Raw genomic sequence first — 23,291 nt, forward strand, 5'->3', positions numbered from 1 at the left:
TAGGGCAACTGACCTCTGCGACCGAACGGAGGGCGGAAATCAGAACTGACTAGTCCTCTCCAGCCGGAATGGAGCGGTGCATGGTGGGACAGTGGCGGACTCTTGTAGGTTGGCGGAGCAGTCATGTGGTGCAGAGTCGGCCACGTGGTGCAGCTGTGTTTGGGTATCTGGCGACTAGAGAATTACAGGCGTTCTTTGAACATATTTGTTCATTTATTCACCCACTCATCCACCTACAAGTGCGTTCTTTCATTTATTCAATCCATAATAGTAAAGTAATAGAGATATTTGTTAACAGCAGATGTCTAATAGTCGAAAAATATTTATTGCACACCAACTATAATGGCCAGCAAAATGTTTGCTCCCATTACCTTGTATTGGGGTAGACGGACTATAAACTAGTATACTAGTACATAAATGAACAAGTTTTACTTAATGGCAAGCGCTATGAAGAAAAAGTGGGGTGCTGCGATTGTGATGGGCGGGGGTAAGTTGGCTGGGATGGTTAGGGAAGGCCTCTCACACGTGGATTTGGAGAACGGAAGGAAAGCACTCCAGGTACAGGAAACAGCGAAAATGAAGGGTAACAATTAAACTTGATGTCCTCAAGAGAGGAAAAAACCGAGGGTGGGTAACGAGAAATTCCCTAGTAAATTAGCGTTAAAGTTGCCAGAAGCGTTCTCCTAATTCATTTTTATCCTACTTAAAACGCATGCACACTTAACACCCTGGGTTATTTTCATTTCTTTTCTTTTGAAGAAATAAAGGAGGTGGGTTTTGGGGCCGGTTTAATTCTCGTAACTTTTTCTTTCTGGGTGTTTTAGACGGTTCAAGGTTTTGTTTTAACCGACAACCCTGGATATAGGTCAGGTAACTGCCCTGTTCCAAAACACCTGTTGTTTGAAGTCGTGGATCCGTTCACTGAAGCTTTATCAATGATACTTGCTTACATTTCTGTTTTTTAAATAAATGTTGGTCAATTTAATTGACCAACTGGATTCAGCTAACATATGTGGTGCACCATCTCTGTTCATTAGATGCTAGAAGCTGGCCAGGATGCTGCGAATGGGATAAGAGCCTGAGATACGGGAAGCGACCACGGAGGACCCTAAGTGAGGGAGAAAACTTGTAAAACTAGCCAAATACCCAACAAAGGTAGAAAGGAGGCAAGTACAAATTAATACAGGAGCTAGAAGCCCAAGCGAACTACTGGCAGAGAGAACCTAGCGAAGGCTCCGAGGCGCCAGCTGTGTGGGTTTCCATGGAAACGCCTCTCCCACGCCTCCCCGAAGGCTCTGCCCTCTCACCACTGAGAGCCAATGACGGGCGGGGGTGGTTCCAGCGCATGCTCAGGAGGAGTCAGCGCCCGGGCACACAGCCTCGGGTTGTGGGCGGAGCTGGGGTGCGCGTGCGCCCTGCCGTCCGGCGCACGCGTCTCCCAGCATTCAGTTGGTGCGCGGGCGGCGGGCACCTTAGTCCCGTAGGCTACGGCGGCTGAGTGGACGGAGGCTGCCGGCCGCTACGCCGACGCAGGCCAGGTGGAGGGAGAGGTCGCCAGTGCACACCCGCCAGCCATGAAGCCCCCCGCAGGTACCGGCCGCCCATTGGTGTGGCCCCGCTCGCCGGACCCAGGAGCCGCGTGCCCCCTCCTTCGGGGTGGCCCCTGGGGCCTAAGAGCGGAGCCCGGTGACTCTCGAGTGACCTGGGTCCAGGCAGAGGAGGAGGGTCAGCGAGCCCGGAACCCCGACCCCTCGATTGCCGAATGAATGAACAACTTTTCCAGCGCTTCACTCATTTGGCAAACTCCGTGTCACTTCTGCTGAGGATGGGTCTGGCCCTGGGGTGGACTCTGAGGGAGTTCTAGACGCAGTTCCAGAGCCGGAGACGGACGTTCAACAGGCAAAAATTAAGCGAGGGCTTTAGACAGTGGTCGGTGCCGGGGCTGGTGGTGCTTCTTTAGGGAGGGCGGTCCTGGAGGGCTTTTCGGAGGAGGTGGCATTTCATTCAGCCTGGACCCCGTGGGGAGAAGCAGCTGTCCTGCGGGAGGAGCGTCCCAGGTGGTGGGAATCGCGAAGGCAAAGGCGGGGAGGCAAGCGCACCAGCAGGGCGTTTGAAGAGCAACAGGTCATTTTAGCTGGAACACAGCTAGGAGTCCCTTTTATGGGAAGCACAAAGGGGCGCTATGGAAGGGTTTTCATTTAGGGGAGCGATGCCACCCGCATACTCTATTTTAGAAAATCACCCAGGATGTTGAGTGGTGCCTCCTGGAATTTTCTCTTGCCCACCTATTCTCCCTCTGTTCTTTCTGCAGCCCATTGTGATGATGATGATAATTGTATTGATGATAATCATAATTATGGTTATTCAGGCCTCAGGGAGGCAGGAATGTTGTCTGCCTTGTTTGCTGCAGGACTGTTAGCTCAGAGACCTGGGACGTAGGTGACAATCAGTAAATATTTATGAAAAGAATGTGCCTGCTCCAAGTTTTCAAATCCTAGTTCCTCCAAAAGGTTTTCCCGACAATTCCACCTCACTCGGACCTCCCGCCTTTCCTGAGCTCCTGGAGCCATTCTTTACCACCAGATTTAATGCAGACTCACAGTCCCTCTTGTGCAGTTCTTGAAATCCAGAATACTCTGCAAAGATACTCTCTAATTTGAAGCAGTCATTTGGCCAGAAAAATCGAACCTCTATTGAGGTGAAGAGGCTCCCCCCGCCACTTAGTGTGTATCAGTGGAAGTAAGCTGCCCGGCTTTGAACCGCACCTCTGTCGCTTGCTGGCTGTGGCATCATGGCAAACTCAGGATTCCCATCTGTAAAGTGGAGCTACATAGGGTGCAGAGTACAGAACTGCCTGAGAGTTCAGTGAGGTCAACTCACCCTGGAACACACAAGAAGGTTTTCAAGTGACAGCTGTTGTTTTTCTTTTAATTAATTAATTTATTTACTTTTGGCTGCGTTGGATCTTCGTTGCTGTGCGTAGGCTTTCTCTAGTTGTGGCGAGCGGGGGCTACTCTTCGTTGTGGTGCGCGGGCTTCTCATTGTGGTGGCTTCTCTTGCTGCGGAGCACAGGCTCTAGGCGCACGGGCTTCAGTAGTTGTGGCACATGGGCTTAGTTGCTCCGCGGCATGTGGGATGGGATCTTCCTGGCCCAGGACTCAAACCCGTGTCCCCTGCATTGGCAGGTGGATTCTTAACCACTGCGCCACCAGGGAAGCCCGACAGCTGTTGTGATAGGACCACAGTCTTGTATCCAAAAACTCCTGGGGCTAGGGACGTCACAGTAATCAGGATTTCCCCCTCTTTTAGAGGAGTAATACCATACAGATGTTCCAGGTTCCATTCAGGGAGGTTGGGGATACCACCCTGCAGTGCAGTTATTATTTCAGTGAACCGCAGGTATATGCCAGATGTCCCGCTCAGCACCGCTGACTTCGGGGCGGGACCTCTCCTGGAGGCGGTCCTGGCTGCTATGGGGTATTGAGCAGCACGCCTGACCCCGCTGAGGCAGGAGCATCACTCCCTAGTGGTGACAACCACAGACGTCCCCAGACATCCCCCGGTGTCCCCTGGGGGCAGGATCACCTTGTGCTCTAGAGGACCGATCGCCCTCTGGGTCCCCAGAAAGCCCTGGGGCCTCGCCATCTGCTCTGGGAAACGGTGGACTCTCCCCGGCTTGTTACTCTGACCCTGATTCCGAGCCTGAAGCAGGCATGCCGGGTGTGGGGTTCTGTTTTCTGGGTCCAGCCTGTGCAGGAGACGCCCTGGACGTGGCCGCACCGTGCTCGGCCGTGAACTACCTCCGGTGGGACCTGAGTGCCCAGCAAATCGGGGAGCTCACCACCGAGCTCATCGAGGAGACCAAGCGTGTGTACGACCGTGTGGGCTCCCAGGAGCTCCAGGACGTGTCCTATGAGAACACGCTCAAGGCGCTGGCCGACGTGGAAGTGTCCTACACAGGTGAGCTCTGCCCAGACCGGGCGACACCACCTCCTCCCCGGGGGCCCGGTGGAGAAAGGCAGCCCGGGCTGGCCGGCTTGCTCTGTCCCCAAGGGCCCAGAACAGCAGTGTCAGACAGTGTCTGCCAGTTCTCGTCTCGGGGAGCCGGCTCCCATGCCAGCCTTGAAACTGGAGCCCCTTCTCACCCCTGCCTGTGTGCCTGCCCGGGCATCTGTTTGTTTTCTCTGAGCCACTGAACTTGGTCCCCTTTGGTTTTCTTCTCCCACGGCGCCCCGGGTCCCCTGATACCCTGAGGCGTCCTCATTGCCACCCAGTGGGTCCTTCCCTCTTCTCCTCCATGGTCTGTCTGCTCCCTTTGTATGTCAGATACACAGCTCGCCTCCCAGAGCCCCCTCTGCAGAGGTTGATGAGGCAGAGAACTCTGAGCTGACGAGACCCCCTGTGCTCGAATCTCTAGAACAGCTGTTTTTCTGGGAACCGTCTAGAATCCCTGAATTCCAGCTGCAGGATTCTCACGTGTCCCTGACGCCTCGCTGTGCAGGGTCTGCTTGCCACTGGCCTGCAGGCTTAGACTCCAGAAGGTCCGCCCTGGGAGGGCCCAGTGTGCCTTGGGCGCAAGGGTGAGGGCTGCGGCTCAGGCAGCGGATGGAGAGCCCGCAGGCCGGCTCTGCCCCCCAGTCCCCTGCTCTGGTGGGGGCGGGGCAGGGGTGGTGGGCTCAGTCTCTCCTCTCATCTGTGGCAGGAGGTTCTGGAGGGTGGATGATGCAAATTCCCACCTCGGAGGGACCCTGCCAGACATGATTTGGTCTCTCCTACTCCACTTCTGTGGCCTTTTCTTTCCATCTCCCCTCAGTAACCTGAGTAATTTTAAAGAAAACTAGAATTGGACCATGGCACTCCCCTCGACCAACTCCGGTGCCTTCCCACTGCCCTGGGGCTCAAGGTGGGAGCCCTCGACATGGCCTCTGGGGCCCGGCCACGCGCCGCCTTGCCCCTCATCCTGCGCCCCGTCTGGGGGCTTTGTGCCAGCCGGGGAGCCCCTCCCCTCTGCTTGGCTGGGCGTCGGGTTCTTTGAGCACAGATTGAGCTCCGCCCGGCGCCCCTTCCTGTGCCCCCTCTCCCCACACCGGCCACCTGGACTAATCCCACACTCTGGTGTTTTGTTGTCATACTCGATGCAGTCACAGCCTGCAAATCCCAAACGGACAGAAAAGGCTGTTTCTGTCCTTTTCACAGCTTGCTCTCGGGCCACCGGCATCAGACCCGCCCAGAGCCCCACTGTGTTTAGCCTAGTCAGCTGAGACGGTGATTGCCCTGCAGAGGTTTCCACGCTGCAGCTGACCCACCAGACCTGGGCCATCTTGGTGGCCTGGAACCATGGAAGCCACCAAACTGTGATGTTAATTCAGGTCTCCCCCATGCAAAATATATGCTCTTTTAAACACTGCTGTGTTGAGATACAATTCACATACCATGTAATCTGCCGACTTAAAGCATAGGTGTCATTGGTTTTTAGTGTATTTAGCATATCCAACCTTCACCACTATCCAATTCCAGAACCTTCCATCACCCCAAAAAGAAGCCCCGTCCCCATCAGCAGTCACCCCCTGACAACACTAACCCACTGTGTCTGTGGATCTGCCTGTTCTGGACGTTTCCCATCAGTGGAATCACACCCTGTGTGTCCTTCTGTGTCTGGCTTCTCTCACTGAGCATCGTGTTCTCAGGGTCCATCCACGTTGTAGCGAGTGTCAGGGCTTCTCTCCTTTTCATGGCCGAGCGATGCTCCCGTGTGTGGAGGGACACGTGTCCAGTCATCTGCTGATGGCGTCTGGGTCGTGTCCACTGTTTGGTTACTACAGATCATGCTGGTGTGATGGCGTGTGTAGAAGTTTTGGGTGGAGGGTGTTCCGTTACTCTCGGGTGTGCACCTGGGGGTGGGTCTGCGGGTCATGTGGTGACTCAGCTGAAGTGTGTGCTTTCACAGCCGCCACACGTCCTGTCTCACGAAGCGTACACGAGTGCCGTGAAGTATAAAATCTTCGGTGAGCTGCAGCGTAGCCATGGGCAGCCATGGCTCTTTTCTGGCACCGAGTCCCTTTGGCCTCTTCTGGTCTCATCCTACTCCCTCTCATCCTACTCCCTACTTCCGGTCCCTCTTGGCTTGGGGTGTCCTGAGCTAAGTTCCTTCCCTTTTGGAATGTGAGTCCCCGAGGACGGGGGTAACTGTGCTCATCTCTAGCCTGGGGCTGGCACCCACCCGTTTTCACCCGGGGCCGTTTTCACACCTGTCCTGTCGTCTCCCTGTTCCAGTTCAGAGGAACATCCTTGACTTCCCCCAGCACGTCTCCCCGTCCAAGGACATCCGGACAGCCAGCACGGAGGCGGACAAGAAGCTGTCCGAGTTCGACGTGGAGATGAGCATGAGGCAGGACGTGTACCAGAGGATCGTCTGGCTGCAGGTGAGCGCGCGGCGGGACCTCTTCAGGCTGGGTCTTTCCGCTCCCCGTGCTTTACGAGGTGTCAAGCTGGAGGGAGCCCCACAGGTGGGCAGTGGGCACCACGGGCTGTGCGCCGGGCCTGGGGAAGGTGGTGAGTTTCACGGTGGGGCCATTGGACCACAGCAGATGATGTTAGAAACGTGACAAAAACGAGTGGGAGCGAGGAGAAGCATAAAATGCCTTCCCGGGTCCACATGTCACCTCACTTTCCCGACCTTGCTGGGGACACCTAGAGGGGACGTCCAGTCTCCAACGTGAGGTGAGGGATGAGTAACAGGTGTGTGCACTTCCTGCCTTCCTGTGGATGCTCCGTGCAGCCGGCCGAGCACGACTGCCTGTGTCGGGGGGACCACAGGTACTTCTCACGTGGCTGGTGGGTGGTTCTTAGAACCCGCTGATGCGTATCCCTCGGGACCAGGGGAGGCCCCTGGGTGCTTTTTGCAGACACGAGGGCTGGGGCCTCTGAAAGCTCAGGCAGTGCTTCTTTTAACAGAAGTTTTCACTGATAGAATTAATTGTAGGTTCACATGCAGTTGTAAGAAATGATTCAGAGTGGTCCCGGCTACTTTGCCCTGTTTTCCCCAATGTCACCTTTTGTGAAAGCAAAGTCAGCGTCCCAGCAGGATCCTGACATTGACACAACTGCCCGTGTCATCCGCTGCCCTGGGAAGGTCCCTAGCGGCTTTCGGTCTGGGGCTCTTCCCAGTCAGGCGAGCATTTGTGTACCGCTTCTGTGCAGACTTCAGTCTCCATTTCCCTGGGGTGAGTGCCCATGACTGCGGTTGCAGAGTCCTGCGATGGCGGCTTTGTTAGGAAGTTCTGCTTTCTAGGAAACTGGCCAACTCCTTTCCAGAGTGGCTGCACTGTCTTCCTCTGCCTCCAGCGATGACTCCCCTGTTCTCTGCTACCTCGCCAGCACTGGGCGCCGTCTCGATGTTTTGCTGCGAGCAGAACTTTGGTTATCTTGTTCTAGGAGAAGGTCCAGAGTGACTCGCTGAGGCCAGAGGCGTCGCGGTACCTGGAGCGGCTGATAAGGCTGGGCAGGAGGAACGGGCTCCACCTGCCCGCGGAGACGCAGGAGGTGAACACCTGGCCTGGGCCCTGCGTGCATGCCTCTGCCCATCTTTCTGCCACCTCAACCTCAGGAGGGAAGGTCCACGTGGACCAGCACTCCCTCTGCACCTGCTCTGCCCTCCGTCCTCAGGGTCACAGGGCCTCAGGGTCACAGGGCTTCCCCAGAGCACAGGTGGCGTGGGCCCCTCTCTGCGTCCCACCCCAGCCCCGCCTCATCTGGGCCCCCCGCCATCCATGGCTTTGCTGGGAGGGTCTCAAGGAAGGACCCCCTCCTCCGAGCCCACTCCACCCTCAGCCCCCACTCCCACAGAGCTTCTGTCCCGACGCCAGGCCCGTGGGGCTCCCACAGCAGCAGCTCTGTGACTGCGGGGTTTCTGCGATTCAGTTCGGACTCCATCTACCTGGAGTCAGAGCCCGCAGGTCAGGGCTCGGCCCACGCCAGCCATAGGTCCACATCGTCCTCTGTGCTTGTGGCCGACAGGTTGTGTCAGGAGTTCCCACGTGCCCACCCCAAGTTCCGTTCGTCGGCTAGCGTGGCCCCCAGAACACAGGCACCCAGTCCACGGACTGGACCACCGGGTTATCATAAAGGAGCAGCCAGGTGGCAGGAGGAGGTGGGGAGGCGTGGGGCGGGGCCGGGCCCCCTGCAGGCACCCACCCGGCAGCTCTCTGAGCCCCTTACCGAGATTTTGTTCCATGAGCACGATTACATCGTTGGCCATGGGCCACTGATTCACGCTGCAACCCCTGTCCCTCCCCCCTCCCAGGAGGTGGGCAGGCAGTGGGGCTGTAAGATGCAACCCATCCTATGGCTTTAGGTTTAGGAGCTGTGTGCCAGGACTGGGGGCCAAGATCCGACGCGTTTCTCCCGTAATTCACAGCGCGGATCCCGCTGGGCACGGAGGCTGGGGGCGATGGGAGGCTGACGAGCGTGGCATCCGCCTTCACCCCCTCCCTCCTCTCTGGGCTGAGCCCTGCGGCCACACGGGTACCAGTGGGCCCAGCCCCCTGGGGCCAGTCCCTTCAGGTCCGCCCAGCTGCCTGACACCCCTCTGCCCCCAACGTGGACCCCAGAGCCCTCAGCTCTTCCCACCCCTGGTCCAGCAGGATGGGGTCCCTGCGGCGCCCTGGACAGGCGGGCGATGGGCAGCCCGGCCACTCCCGGGAGGCAGCCTCGTGGGGTGGGGAGGGTGGTGGGAACGGCGAGCCACCCATGGTCTAGCGCGTCACCTCGGTGGGGGGCGTGTGGTGCCATGGCTGCACGCGTCTTGATGGCCGGGATCAGACCCAGATCTGCCACCAACTGGCTGGGTCCCCGGAGGCCGGTCACTGGACCCCACTGTCCCTGTTCACCTCTGTAACGTGCGTGACCCGAGGACCCCCTCACAGGTGGTCGTGAGCGCTGACCGAGTCAGTTTGTGTAGAGGACAGAGAACAGTGAGGCCAGCAGATGAGGAAAGAGCTTGTCACTCGCGGTTCTGGGCAGGGGCCAGCCTTGTCACCTAGGGCCTCCCGGGAGCACAGGGGTTCGGCAGCAGTGAGGGGAGGGGTGGCTGGGGACTGGAGCCTGCAGTGTGGGTCCCCGGGAGGGAGCAGCTCAGGATTGGCTAGAACAACCCGGGGCTCCGGGCCTACCCAGGCTGATGAGCGCAGGGGCGTGGTGGCCCCGAGTGTGGGAGCCCCATACAGAAGGGGCTGGGGTGCAGCCCTGCGCTGGCTGGTTTGCATCAGAAAGTGACAGACGTGGTTAACGTGGGTACCAGGCCCGACCCAGGGCTCAGCGACAGTTCTCAATACTCAGCACAAATGCTGTCCCGCTTTGGCCGGTGCTGTGCCTTGTGGTGGAGGAAACGGGACTCAGAGGACTATGAACTCCAGCCTCCAGGGTGGGCCGGGCGCGGGGGCCCCGAAGTCCTGCGGAGCGGCAGGCGCGTGGAGCTTCGAGGCTGTGGGAGGCAAGGGTGTGGACACTGGGGCTGCGCAGACCACCTTAATGCTTGAGAACCACTGGCCAGAGGGACCACGGGGATGCCCGGGGAGGAGGGCACCCAGGAGAGGCGGCCTGCTGGTGCGGGGCAGGGTCCTGAGTGCCACCCCGCCCTCCCAGGGTGCCCTGTGCTCCTGCCCAGTTGTGGCCCGTGGGGCCATGAGGTTGCAGGGAGGCCAGTGCCTGGCACGGCACCTGCTGCCCACAGAGGCCCGGCATCCCTCGGGCTGCTTCTGAGCCAGGCGTGCCCGATGAGCCCCTGCTCCTGGCAGAGCCAGTGGGCACGCTCCCCCAGCGCCCCTCCTGTCCTCCGACAGGCAAGTCTTCTCAGCCCGGGAGCGGGGCAGGCGCGCTGAGTCCTGGACCGGGCAGGGGGCACAGCCTGGGCAGGTCCTCAAGGCGTCCCTCCTACTGCTGGCCCGGCAGGGGCCCCAGGGAGCTGGTGCCTTCCTCTGTGCCCCATGTCGTTCCCTCCCCCAGGCTGGTCCATTTCTACCTGTTTCTGAAAACCAGATAGACCCTGAAGGGACAGAAACTTAGCTCTGTTGAAATGGCTGAAACTTAGGCTGTCACCTTGGGGTAACTCCTGAGGAGGGTCCTAACAGTTAGGACCCGAGGCCCTTTCTCTCCCAGCTCCCTCCTCTCATCTGCCTCTTCTCCCTTAACCCCGCTCCGTGCCCCCGCCCCCCGATCTCACGGCCGTCTTCTTCCTTCAGAAAATCAAGAGCATCAAGAAGAAGCTGAGTCTCCTGTGCATCGACTTCAACAAGAACCTGAATGAGGACACGACCTTCCTGCCCTTCACGCGCGACGAGCTGGGTGCGTGCGGGCCCCGCGGGGTGGTGGAGAGGCGTCCGTGTGCCCCTGACCCCCGGGAGGGCCTTCGTCTGCTGGGGCACTCAGAGTGTTTGGGTCCCAAGGTTCTGGATCCTTCCTTGGGGACGGTTGCGGTCTGTCTACCGAGATTCTGCCCCAAAGGGAGTTGTCCCCCAAGACCCCACCCCCACCCTGCTCTCTGTGATGTTTCTTTAATCTCACAGGGTCCTCCCCAGCCTGACCCGGTGTGGGGTCTTGAAGGGCTGGGGCCTGGGCGGCTTTTTCAACTTCTGCCCTCTTCCTCGAATGCTTTATTTTGAAAACTTCACACCTGTAGGGAAGTGGCAAGAATAGCACCAGGGAGACCCCGTGTGCTCCCCGGGCCCGGCCTCCCTACGTGGATGCCGTGTGTGCTGTTCCTGTGCCAGGGCCTCAGGACGTGTCTCTAGGAGCAAGGGCACCTCCTAAGCCCCTGGGTGCAGGCAGCCCTCGGGAAGCAGAGCGTGGAGCGGTCCCCCAAGCCGTCCCAATGGCAGTCTTTACGTTTCTGGCCCCATCTGGCTTGAGCCAGGCCTCAGGCATTGCATTTAGTTCCTGTCTCTCCAGGCTCCTTCCCTGCTGATTGGTTCCTCAGCCTTTTACAAACTTGCTTCTCTCTTGCCCACGCTGTTAGTTTTGCAAAATCTAGGCCAGGTGGGCAGCGGCCTGTCCGCTCTGCCCGGGGTTCAGATGGGGCTGAGCATCCTCACTGGTTCTGTGTAACAGGCTGTTGCATAAGATGTGACACCTCGTTTGCCTCTGGGCGGGTGGGTTTTGGGGACACCCACGGATGCACGCTGACCCAGGCAGGTTTTTCAGGTCCATCACGCCAACCTCTACTGCCCGAACTTCTGGTCCCCAACCCCCTGTCCTGGGCAGCAAGACCTACATGGCTCCTGGGGTTCATGGGCCAAAGGGTGATCCCAGGCCTCTGGAAACTGGCAGCTGAATCTGCTGGCACAAGCTGTCCTGTGGGGCTGCTTTCCCCCCCATCTGTCCAGCCCAGGGGCCCTGCTGTCATGGCCCGGCCTCCCGGGTGAGAGGGTGAACCCCAGCTCCATGGAGCAGACATTCAGAGCCCCGGTGACCTGTCTCACGGGGCTGGGGTGGCGGCTGGACATGTCTGGCCAGCCTGGTGGAGTTTGACCCCGTCTGCAGTTTCAGTTCCAGCTGAGCAGGAGCCTCGCTGGGTTATTTTCTCCGGTTGTGGAAGGATCCCTGGTGTCATCTTACAGAAACATAGATGGTGTGTTCTTTCTCTGTTTTCTCCTTGTTTCCTGTCCTCCCTCTCTCTCCCTCTCCCTCTCCCTTCTCTGCCTCTCTCCTTCTTCCTCTCCTTCCTGCCCTCTCTACCTCTATCCCTCTCCTTCCCTCCCTCCTTCCCCCCTCCCCCTCCCCTCCCTTCCCCTCCCTCCCTCCCTCTCTCTCCCCCTCTCCCTCCCTCCCTCTCTCCATCCCCCCCTCCCCCTCTCAGAGAGAGTCATATACACACATAACACTGGTTTCTTTCCCTAAATCTCAGTCCTAAGGCAATTTGCTCTAGGCGTCTTCTCTGTAAAGGCGCCATTCTCCGTTCAGAGAAGCTTGGGGGTTGGTTCCTCTCATTTGTTTTCACCCACTAGTTCTGTGTAATCTCCTAATTTGTATCTTCTTGTAAGTCAGAACTCACCCCCCCTGCCCCACCCCACACCCCAGTACTTGCTGACCAATGTCTTTGTATCTGTGGGCTTCCAGGTCCTGGTCTTTCTGGTGGGGTACGGTCCCCTGCTGTCATCACTTACTTAGATGCTCATTGTCCCAATGTGGCCTCGAGGAGCCCCTTCAAGTGGGCGTGTCCCTGTGATTCTTCAAGCACCTGCTATTTGACACAGGGTGGGCCGGGCTCACTTTGTCCTCTCCCTGGCCCAGCCCGGCCCGGCCCTGGCAGGATAGTCAGAACTAAGGTCTGGCTGGTGTGTGTGCTCCCAGATGCTGGGAGCTATTGCGTCTAGGCCCCCTCAGCTGACGAGAGCTGTGTGCACACACACGCGCAGACACACATCCATGAGTGCCCACCAGTGCCTTCAGCTCAGGTCGAGCCCCTAGGGATTCGCCTCGTGGCACCCCTTCCATGCTTTCACCACCTTGTCCAACAGTGAGAACCGGCTCCTGGTAAGTGTGAGGCTGAGAGAGAGTCACAGGGTCTTCCAGTCCCAGTAGGGAAGAAGAGCCGGTTCGGGGCGAGGGCGGCTCTCCCTAAGCTGTTTCTTGTTGGGTTAGGGTTAGAGTCACGGGCACACCTGTCGGGGCCTGCCGAGACGGCCCACCTGAGGGGGATCCTCTGGGGTTCCTCCACCCCTCCCTCAGCTCCCAGGCCCCAGGCTGAGCTGGGTGGCGAGAGTTCCGAGTGAACTGGCCTCTGAGGTTGGAGCCAGGGCATGAGGGGCGGTGGCCTTGCATACCTTGTGAGGCACAGGTCCCTGGAGGTTTTAGTCTGAGGGCGATGCACCCAGGTCTCCATGCTAGGAGGACAGGCCAGGTTGGAGGCCAGCCATTGCAGCAGTGCTGACAGCTGGGATGGGGCGGGGGCACCACCCAGTCAAGGCTGCCTGGCGGGTTCTGCCTTCCACTGGTGCCATCCACCCAGAAAGGACACAGAGGAGACGGCAGCCCATGCCATCCCGGGGTGGATGCTGTCCCGGGCTGGAGCCTGTCCCGGGGTGGACGCTCTCCCAGCCTGGAGCCTGTCCTGGGGTGGACGCCATCCTGGGGTGGGCACTGTCCCGGGGTGGACGCTGTCCTGGGCTGGAGCCTGTCCCAGGGTGGACACCGTCCCGGGGTGGACGCCGTCTTTGGGTGCAGGCTGGCCTCGGTGGAGCTGAACATAGCTTTTCCTCCCCGAGGGCGTCCTGATGAGAGCAGCAGCTGTCTGAGGCGGGAGAGCCCTCGACTTGGCTCCTTTGGGTGCAGAGGTGGGAAGTGGGCGTGTGGGTAGGCTGCACTGGGCACTGTGCTCCCTGCTGGCTCCCGTTCCTCACTTCCCATGTGGGAGGGACGCCCTCCCTTCCTGCCTGGGTCGGGCAGCCCGTGGGTTCTTTCAGAGCCCCCCAATTTGGCTCCCACAGGAGGGCTCCCTGAGGATTTCCTGAACTCGCTGGAGAAGACCGAGGACGAGAAGTTGAAGGTCACCCTCAAGTACCCGCACTACTTCCCCCTCCTGAAGAAATGCCATGTGCCCGAGACCAGGAGGAAGGTGGAGGAGGCCTTCAACTGTCGGTGCAAGCGGGTGAGGACCCCGCCTCTGCCGGCTCAGTGCCTGGAGGGGCCCCACGAGCTTGCCCCGCCCAAGCAGGTGTCCGGGGGTCTCCCTCCGTCCCCCAGGCCCCCGGGGCAGGGGTCTGAGCCTCTTCCTGAGCTCGTCCTTCTGCTCCCTCGCTCTCGAGCCTTAGCCTCAGGTCCTCTCCGTCTCGGGTGTTGCCGGATGCCCGAGGAGCTCGGATTCGCAGATGTCCCCCCATCCCCTCTCTGTGCCTAGCACGTGGGCTGGGCCTTCTCGCTGTGGCCCGGGCACGGCCTTGACATTCAGACATTGGTTTCTGCGGGGACACTTGTGTTTGGTCCATACTGCGTGTGGCTGCAGTCTGTGCTTCTCCCGTTCAGCATCTTCAGTAGATGGGGGCTGTGCATGAGCCCTTCATCTTCCCCGCAGACACCACTGGTGCTTGCTCAGTCTTGCAGGGGATGTGGGGGGCACGGGGGACAGTCCTGTGTCCCCACCTTCTCGGCCTGCAGACAGGCCACGTTGGTCCTGTGGTGACTGGGAGCTCCCAGGAGAACCCCACTGCAGAACCGGAGAGGTGGCCCCAGAGAAGGTGGCATACACCTGGGGCCGGGCCTCAGCAGCGAGCCACGGGCCACCTGCAGCAACAGGTGTCTCACCGTCCAGGGGCTGGGTATTCAGGCGCTGTGGGGATGAGCTGCTGTCTGCACGGCAGCTGAGTTTGTACTCTTGAGCCCAGGGAGGCCCCTTGGTGGCTCCTGGAGAGCCTGGCCGCATTGCTTCCCACCCTCGACCTTAGAGCCCATCACGGTTCACACCCTTTCTGGTTCTAAAGGACCTGTGTTTATAAAGACCACGTGGTAGGACAGCACCAAAGTGTCTAGAAATCTGGGCCGGGAGGAGGAGGGAGGGGGATTGGCTGTGCCCGCCAGTGGCCTGAGAGCCCTGCCCGCCCGCAGAGACCTGGCCCGGGGCCCCGCGGGGAGGGCACGGCCCACGGTCCCCAGCGCCGGCCGTCTCTGGGTTCCAGGAGAACTGCGCGATCCTTGGGGAGCTGGTGAGCCTGCGGGCCCAGAAGTCCCGCCTGCTGGGGTTCAGCACGCATGCCGACTACGTGCTGGAGATGAACATGGCCAAGACCAGCCAGGTGGTGGCCACTTTCCTAGGTAACCCCGCCTCCCCCTGGGGCCCAGTGGGGAGCGGGGTCAGGCGGACCTTGACTGGTCGTGGTGCTGCCTGAGACCCCACTGTGTCAGCCCTGGGGGTTGCCTTCCCAGACCCTTCATTCTGCCTCGAGGGGTGCGGGGTGGGGGGTGGCTGGGGGGCCGCCCCAGGGACGTAGCCGAGCCTCTCCCCTCCACCCGCAGATGAGCTGGCCCAGAAGCTGAAGCCCCTCGGGGAGCAGGAGCGGGCCGTGATCCTGGAGCTAAAGAAGGCCGAGTGCCAGAGGCGGGGCCTGCACTTTGACGGGCGCATCAACGCCTGGGACATGCGCTACTACATGAACCAGGTGGAGGAGACACGCTACCGCGTGGACCAGAACCTGCTCAAGGAGTACTTCCCCATGCAGGTGGTCACGCGCGGGCTACTGGGCATCTACCAGGAGCTGCTGGGGCTGACCTTCGACCTGGAGGAGGGCGCCACCGTGTGGCACGAAGACGTGACACTCTACACGGTCCGGGACACGGCCTCGGGCGAGGTCATCGGCAAGTTCTACCTGGACCTCTACCCTCGGTGTGTGCTTGGGGGAACATGTCGGCCGTGGGCTGGGGATCCTCTGCGGAAGCTGGGCCTCACCCCGCGTCCCTCCCCAGGGAAGGGAAGTACGGGCATGCGGCCTGCTTCGGCCTGCAGCCGGGCTGCCTGCGGCAGGACGGGAGCCGCCAGATCGCCATCGCGGCCATGGTGGCCAACTTCACCAAGCCCACGCCCGACGCACCCTCCCTGCTGCAGCACGATGAGGTGGAGACCTACTTCCACGAGTTTGGGCACGTGATGCACCAGCTCTGCTCCCAGGTGGGTGCGGGCGCGGGGCTGCGGGCAGGAGCGGGGGAGGGCCCAGGCGTGCGTGGTCCTCAGGCATGTCCTCGCCGCCGCGGGATTCTTCAGCTGACGTCACCCCGGACGTGGCAACGCCCTCGGTGTCAGCTTCCATTATCAAACCCCACGCACTGGGCACGTAAACAACGGAAATGGATGTCCTGGAGGCTCTGGAGGCTGGAAGCCACTGATCAAGGTGTCAGGGCCAGTTCCCTACATGTTAAATACATGTAGTCAAGAGTTGCCTTTAAAAAAGAAAAAAGAAAGTAACGTTGCCTGCAAGTCTGGTGACAGCCAGTGATGAGAACCAGAGGGAAGACTCTGGGGCCGGGAATGCCGCGCCCAGTGAGGCCCTGGGGCTGCTGCCAGTCTCGATGGAGGCTCAGCAAGTCCCAGTGACTTTCCCATGTGGGGCCCCCAGCTGAACGGCCGGGCCCAGGACCCACTGCTCGCTCAGTCTCCCTGCGGTCAGCCCTCCGTCCCGAGAGCGATGCTCTCACAGGCTGCACCGGAGCGCGTGGGGACAGTTCACTGAGCTGTGCAGCCGTCACTACTGCCCTGTTTTGGAACATTTCCATCACCCCGAAAGTGTCCCACATGCCCTTAGCTATCACTCCCTCCCCAGCCCCTGACAACCAGGAACCCACTCTCTGACTCTGTGGATCTACCTGTTCTGGATGTTTCCCATCAGTGGAGTCACACTCTGTATGTCCTTCTGTGTCTGGCTTCCCTCACCGAGCATCGTGTTCTCAGGGTCCATCCACGTGGCAGCGAGTGTCAGGGCTTCACCCCTCTGTGTGGCTGAGGGACGTCCCCGTGTGTGGGGGGACCTCTTATTACTAGTATGTTTATGAGCAGAAGGTTTTGACTTTGAAGTTCAGTCTACTAACTGTTTTCTTGCACGTTTTGTGTCCTGTGGAAAAAATCCTTCTCTAACCCGAGGCACTGAGTTTCTCCTGCCTAGTTTCTTCTGCCTTTTCTGCCTAGAAGTTTTGTAATCAAGCCTTTAATTTTGTTGTTGTCCACTATGGTGGAGTGTTGTCTGTGGTGTGAGGCTGGGGGTCACCCTCTGTCACCACATTGTCGCCACCGATCCCCACGCGGCCACATGTGATGTGTGTTTCTGTTTAAAGACACCTGGTCTGATAGCAATTGTTGATTCACTCATGGCGGGGTTGTAACCCTCGCCTGAAGGAAGCTCATCTAACACACGCACTGTCCCCGTGAGCACGTCACCGCCCTCCTGCAGTGGGACACCAGCCAACACTTCAGCTCTATGCTCGGAGCCGTGTTGAGCAGAGAAATCACCCCAAAAACACAAAAACACACACATTGGGGCATTCGGCAGACCGTGAGAAGGACGCGTGTTTGCAGTTGGGGCTAGAACCGGAAGTTGGGGGTCGAGTGACCCAGGAGTGAGGAGGCAGCGTCTGCCTTGCTCCCTGGGGCCTGGGAAGGACATGCCGGGGTCACTGGGCTCGTGTGGACCCACACCTGCCGGGCCTGGGTTCCAGCCGCACTGCGTCAGGCGCCATGTATTCAGGAAGAATTTCAGGCACAAAAGAGGAGCAAAGAGCGCCGGCCAACGGCCGCCATCGGATGCGCTGTGTCTGCACCTTTGCCTCCTGGGTGCGGGGCTTTGGCTGGAGAGTGTTGGCTCCATGGGTGGGGAGGGGGCGTGGTGATCCACAGGATGGCAGGCTCTCTGCACCCCTGTGTCCCAGGCAGGTCTGGGCTCCGGGGTGGGCCCTCCTGCAGCTCCACAGCCCGCCTTGCAGGCCGAGTTCGCCATGTTCAGTGGGACACACGTGGAGCGGGACTTCGTGGAGGCACCTTCGCAGATGCTGGAGAACTGGGTGTGGGAGGTGGAGCCGCTGCTCAGGATGTCCCAGCACTACCGCACGGGCAGCGCCGTCCCCCAGGAGCTGCTGGACAAACTCATCAAGTCCCGGCAGGCCAACACAGGTGCGGCTGGGCCGAGGGAAGGGAAGGGGGCTCCCAGACCGCCCGGCTGGAGAGGGCGGCCTGGACACAGAGCCAGTCCCACGTCTCCTTCCTCCTGCCCCCCAGGCCTCTTCAACCTGCGCCAAATCGTCCTGGCCAAGGTGGACCAGGCCCTGCACACGCAGACGGCCGCAGACCCGGCCGAGGAGTATGCCCGCCTCTCCCAGGAGATCCTCGGGGTCCCAGCCACGCCAGGTAGCCACGCGCGAGCCGGGCCCACCTTAGGGGTCGGGGTGGCGGCCACTGCCCGGGTCAGGAGGATCATCTGGTGACGTGTGAAGGGGGACCGACTGACACCCTCCGGCCAAGGCCTGCGGACCTCTGGCCTCTTCCCGCCTCGGTTCCTGGGCTGGTCCCTCCCGCTGTGGCCCGTGGAGGCCAAGGGTGGGGTGGGCGGCTTTGCATGTGCTTTCTGGAGAGCCTGGAAGGGACAGGAGAGGTCTTCATACCCTGGACAGAACGCGTCAATGAGGTTTGCACGTGCGTGTTGGTGCGGACACGCGGTTCACTCCTTTGTGAGCGCTTTAACCCGCACTCTCCCCATGGCGGAGGGCGAGCCCTGACTCATCCGTCGGAGCCTCGGCAGCTGACCTTGTAAGAGGCTTAGGGGTGAACCCTTGTGAGCTTCAGCAGAAACTGGGCAAAGATTTATTTGTGTCCCTCCACTGAGTTGCCCACAAGGTCCCTGTTTTCTAGAAGTGTTGGGCCAATTCTCCCTCTAGTGGCAGGGGTCTCAGACAGGGCTGCTTTGAGGCCCCCACTCTCGGGAAGGGGCACTGAGGGGCCAGGGGCTGGGCAGGAGCCTCTCCGCGTGTGTCTCAGGGACCAACATGCCTGCGACCTTCGGCCACCTGGCAGGCGGCTACGACGCCCAGTACTATGGCTACCTGTGGAGCGAGGTGTACTCCGCGGACATGTTCCACACACGCTTCAAGCAGGAGGGCGTCCTGAGTGGCAAGGTGAGAGCCCGGCCTGCCGCACAGACCAAGACGGCGGTCCTCGGCCTGGGCCTAGATGCCTGTGCCACCCGCCTGGGCCCGCCCAGCCGTGAGGGCCCTGCCCTGGACCTCCTGCTCCCCTGCCCTTTGTTCAGCCACAGCAGAGGTGGCCACACCCACACCCCCAGATCCCCTCCCTTGGATGCTGATGGCCCCTGGAGCCAGGGGAGGGGGTACTCCACCCTCCTGCAGCCCCGCCCCCTCTCAGCAGGTGGGCATGGACTACAGAAGCTGCATCCTGAGGCCCGGCGGCTCTGAGGACGCCAGCGTCATGTTAAGGCTCTTCCTGGGTCGGGACCCCAAGCAGGACGCCTTCCTCCTGAGCAAAGGGCTGCAGGTTGAGGGCTGCGAGCCACCGGCCTGCTGACGGCACAGGGTTCTGCCCACCCCAGCGGGCCTGGTGCCTTAGCGCCCCGCCGGGGCGGGGGAGGGGCCGTGTGTCCCCCCAGCCCGAGTCCCCGGCGGCCGGCCTGGGTCAAAAGTCTCCACCCGGATGTGTCTGGAGAGCCTAGCGTCAAGGCTCCCACTTGTTGCACTAATGCAGCCCCTTCCTGGGGAGCTTTCCTGGTTAAAACACAGTTCTTTGAAACGCAGCCATTAAAAAAAAAGGCTCTAGTCCTGGTCTCTGACTGCCATCCCTTCCACCACAGGAGTGGCATGGGGGCCGTCACTCTGGGGGGAGTCCTGACCTTGGTCGGGGATCAGCCCTGGGGCCGTTGAAGGCTGCTCTCCGCTGGTGACGCGTCTGGGTCACTGGGAGACAGCCGAGCTGTGGGGTGAGTTCAGGTGGGGATGGCCCCCCACCCTCACCGGGCCGGCCCTCCAGGGACGGGGTGTCAGCCTCCTGCCGGCCTGTCGCCCGTCACTCTTTGGCTTGGCGGGAGCTGGTTCTGGCGGTGGGCACAGCTGCGGGGGAGCCCGGCTGTGGCTGTCCCTGTCCCCGTGCCCTGTTCTCCTGCTCATGGCCAGCCGGCTGGCTCCCTCTGGTCATCGGCAGCTCGTGAAGTCTGGACCACAGCAAGGGGCCGCCTTCCTGGGTCCTAACAATTTTTCCAAAAGGCCTTAGGGGTGTATTTTGGTGGCAGTAGGAATTCAGAGCGGGTGCTGCACCACTGGAGCGATAGAGTGGGTCTGGACCGTCCCGTGTGTCCTTCCCTGGCCTTTGAGCTCCTTGGGAGCCCTGCCTCTGGCCCTTCGTCCCCACAAAGGACGCCAGGCAGCGGAGTGAGGGCGCGGGCAGTGCCCTGACCTTCTCCCCAGGGCCCAGGCGGGCAGGCCGTGCCACGCTCTGACCTCCCCTCAGCCTGCCCACCCGCCCGTTCTCACCCGCCCTGGGCCAGTTGGCTGTGGACCAGGCTGTGGTGTCTGCCCTTCTGCAGCACCGGCTCAGCTCCCTGCACCCACTTCTGTGCCTTCTGTGTTCTGGGCTGGTCGCTGGCCCAGAGCCGGTGGGCGGGCACCCCGTGGCCGGGAGGGCTGTTCCTATGAATTACCTGGGGCTCGAAAAGGAGCACAGCTGGCCTTCCATCCGGGCACCTCTCGATGGATATGGAAGTGGCGTGTTGGGGCCTGGGGGCTGCTCGTCTTCCCCTGCACCGAGCCCCCAGATGGTCCCCGTGCAAAATCCAGGTGTGGCGTTGGCACCCCAGCTGTGTGCCGGGCAGTCTGTTGCAGGAGCCACAGGCCTCGGGCTGTTGGGCCACAGGGTTCCCAAGCGGGCAGGTCAGGACTGAGAGGGTGAGGCCTTTCCCCGTGTCCAGGGCCCAGACTGAATGCCGGCTGGAGGCCCATCTGCTCACCGCCCACCCCCCAGCCCCTGCCCTCACATCAGCCCCCAGGGCTGAGCTCAGATGTTTGATGCCCAGGCTCCCCGGCAGCCCAGCCCGTTCCCAATCTTCCGTGGTCACTGAAGGACTTGGAAGCAGGTTGCCCCCCAGAGACTGTTGTTCTCAAGAGCCCTGGGCAGGGGCCAGGGAGGACACACACAGGGCTGTGCTGGGATGTGGTCACCAGGGCAGCCGGAGCAGCCTCCACACAGTAAGTAAGAGCATCTCACCAAAAGCAGTGCGTTTCTCCAGCCGCCCTGGGAGCTGAGCTCAGGTCCTGGAGCAGGAAGCGCCAGCAGTGCATCTGTTACCTGTCACTAGGGGGTCGACTGTGGCCCAGTGTCACCTCTTATATCCTCCCCCTGTCCCCTTCCGGGGTTGCAACAGGACCCCTGCCAATCGGGTTCTCACTCCTCCCCATCCCCTACCCCTCCTCCATGAGGGTGGAAGGAACACATTTTTAAAAAGGATGGAGCTTGGGCTTCCCTAGTGGCGCAGTGGTTAAGAATCCGCCTGCCAATGCAGGGGACACGGGTTCGAGCCCTGGTCCGGGAAGTTCCCACATGCCGCGGAGCAACTAAGCCCGTGCGCCACAACTACTGAGCCTGAGCTCTAGAGCCCGTGAGCCACAACTACTGAAGCCCACACACCTGGAGCCCGTGCTCCGCAACAAGAGGAGCCACTGCACTGAGAAGCCCGCGCACCACAATGAAGAGTAGCCGCTGCTCACTGCAACTAGAGAAAGCCCGCGCATAGCAACGAACACCCAACACAGCCAAAAATAAAATTATTTATTTTAAAAAATTGATGAAACAAGCGTCTATCCAGGGATGAATCGATACAAAATATCTAGTCCATCCACACGCGGGAGCATCACTCCGCCGGGAAAAGGAGAGAAGCACTGACACTCGTTTACAACGTGGATGTACCTTGAGAGCACGATGCTCAGTGAGAGAAGCCAGACACAGAAGCACGCTGTGACGTTAATTGTAGGTGTCAACTTGACCGGGCTGAGGAACATCTGGATAGCTGGTAAAACATTTCTGGGTGTGTCTGTGCAGATGTTTCTGGAAGAGATTAGCATTTGATTCAGTAGACTGAGAGATCCGCCCTCACCCATTTGGGTGTCATCTGACCCATTGGGCCCAAGTAGAACAAAAAGGCAGCAGAAGGGCAGGTTCCTTCTCTCTTCTTGAGCTGGGACATCCCTCTCTTCCTGCCCTGGAGCTCCTGGTTCTCACGCCCTTGGCCTCGGACTGAATCACACACAGCCCTCCATAATTGTGTGGCCAATTCCTATGATAAACCTCTTCTATGCTCTGTTTCTCTGGAGAACCCTGACTGCTGTGGCCACAGTGTCTGATTCCGTGCATGTGAAATGTCAGGAGAAGGTAAATCCGTAGATGAGTGGTTGTCAGGGCTGGGGCTGTAGGGGGCTTGGGGGTAATGGCGCAAGTGTACGGGGTTTCATTTTCTGGCCGATGATCATTTTTTTCTTTTGGCCACACCGCCCGGCTTGCGGGATCTATCTTATTTCCCCAGCCAGGGATTGAACCCAGGCCCTCAGCAGTGAAAGTGCCAAGTCCTAATTACTGGACCACCAGGGAATTCCTGATAATGTTCTAGAATTGATGGTGGTAATGACTGCACAACTCTTGAATTTACTAAAAAAAACTCTGAATTGTGTACTTTTAAAGGGTGCACCTTAATATGTGTGCATTGTATCTCAAATTTTAAAAATAAAACAATATCGGGGGGCTTCCCTGGTGGCGCAGTGGTTAAGAATCCGCCTGCCAGTGCAGGGGACACAGGTTCAAGCCCTGGTCTAGGAAGATCCCACATGCTGTGGAGCAGCTAAGCCTGTGTGCCACAACTACAGAGCCTGCGCTCTACAGCCTGCGAGCCACAACTACTGAAGCCCGCGCGCCTAGAGCCCATGGTTCACAACAAGAGAAGCCCCTGCAATGAGAAGGCCGCGCAGCACAACAAAGAGTAGCCCCCACTCACCGCAACTAGAGAAACCCTGCGCACAGCAACGAAGACCCAACTCAGCCAAAAATAAATTTATCAAAAAAATATATATATATCAGGGGTTCAGGGAACCTGACGTCTGTGCACAGATCCTGGCCGGCCCTAGAGGTGTGGGGAGCCAGCTTGGCGGGAGACAGAGGGTCCCTGACAGCCTTGGGTAGAGCAGGCAGCCCACACAGGCCCACGAAGGAGCCTGGATGCACAGCTGCCTGGCCGGGAGTCTTTAAAAAATGACAAAAATTAACTTAGGCCGAGTGCAAGAAACTCGTTCCACAAGGGAGTACAAAGCGATTCCGTGGACTTCCCTGGCGGTCCAGTGGTTAGGACTCCGAGCTGCTACTGCAGGGGGCACAGGTTCGATCCCAGGTCAGGGACATTCCATGTGCCGTGGTACAGCCAAAAAGGGGGAAAAAAAAATCGATTCTGTTTACGTGAAGCCCCAGAGGAGGCAAAACTGGTCCAGGTGACCGACAGAGAGGGGAGAGCCAACTGGGTCCTGCAGCCGCTCATCTGGGCAGGAAGAGCTTACGCACAGGGCAGTGAAAGCTGGTGCCTTTTATTGCGTGTAAATTTTATTTCAAACCCAACCCAATTCACAAAAGTAACCACGAGCCCACTCCAAAATCAACTGCCACAAGCACATTTTAATAACTGGAGGGGGGAGACTGAAAGTGGAAATGGTGCAGGGAAGGCAGTTTTGTCGTTTTATATTCTTTGGCAACAAAGTTCTTTTCTCTCAAAACATCACCTGGGATG

The 23,291-nt window shown here is 59.7% G+C and overlaps 1 protein-coding gene across 4 annotated transcripts; it reads left to right on the forward strand.

Moving 5' to 3' along the window:
• Positions 1–1,462: 1,462 nt before the first annotated feature.
• On the forward strand, positions 1,463–19,267 carry THOP1 (thimet oligopeptidase 1). Of its 4 annotated transcripts, none has more exons than XM_081230550.1 (13): positions 1,463–1,590; positions 3,748–3,960; positions 6,274–6,422; positions 7,435–7,542; positions 10,239–10,341; positions 13,482–13,642; positions 14,667–14,802; positions 15,004–15,370; positions 15,451–15,652; positions 17,455–17,641; positions 17,747–17,875; positions 18,503–18,639; positions 18,887–19,267. In XM_081230550.1, the coding sequence occupies exons 1-13, from the start codon at positions 1,575–1,577 to the stop codon at positions 19,043–19,045; spliced, it is 2,067 nt and encodes a 688-aa protein (XP_081086676.1). In that variant the 5' UTR covers positions 1,463–1,574; the 3' UTR covers positions 19,046–19,267. The 4 variants fall into 4 exon arrangements, with proteins under 4 accessions (XP_081086676.1, XP_081086677.1, XP_081086678.1 ...); XM_081230551.1 differs by having other exon boundaries at positions 18,890–19,267; XM_081230552.1 differs by having other exon boundaries at positions 18,539–18,639.
• Positions 19,268–23,291: the final 4,024 nt, after the last annotated feature.

This window comes from Mesoplodon bidens, assembly GCF_964165515.1.
Source record: "Mesoplodon bidens genome assembly, chromosome: 4".
NCBI classification, from domain to species: domain Eukaryota; kingdom Metazoa; phylum Chordata; class Mammalia; order Artiodactyla; family Ziphiidae; genus Mesoplodon; species Mesoplodon bidens.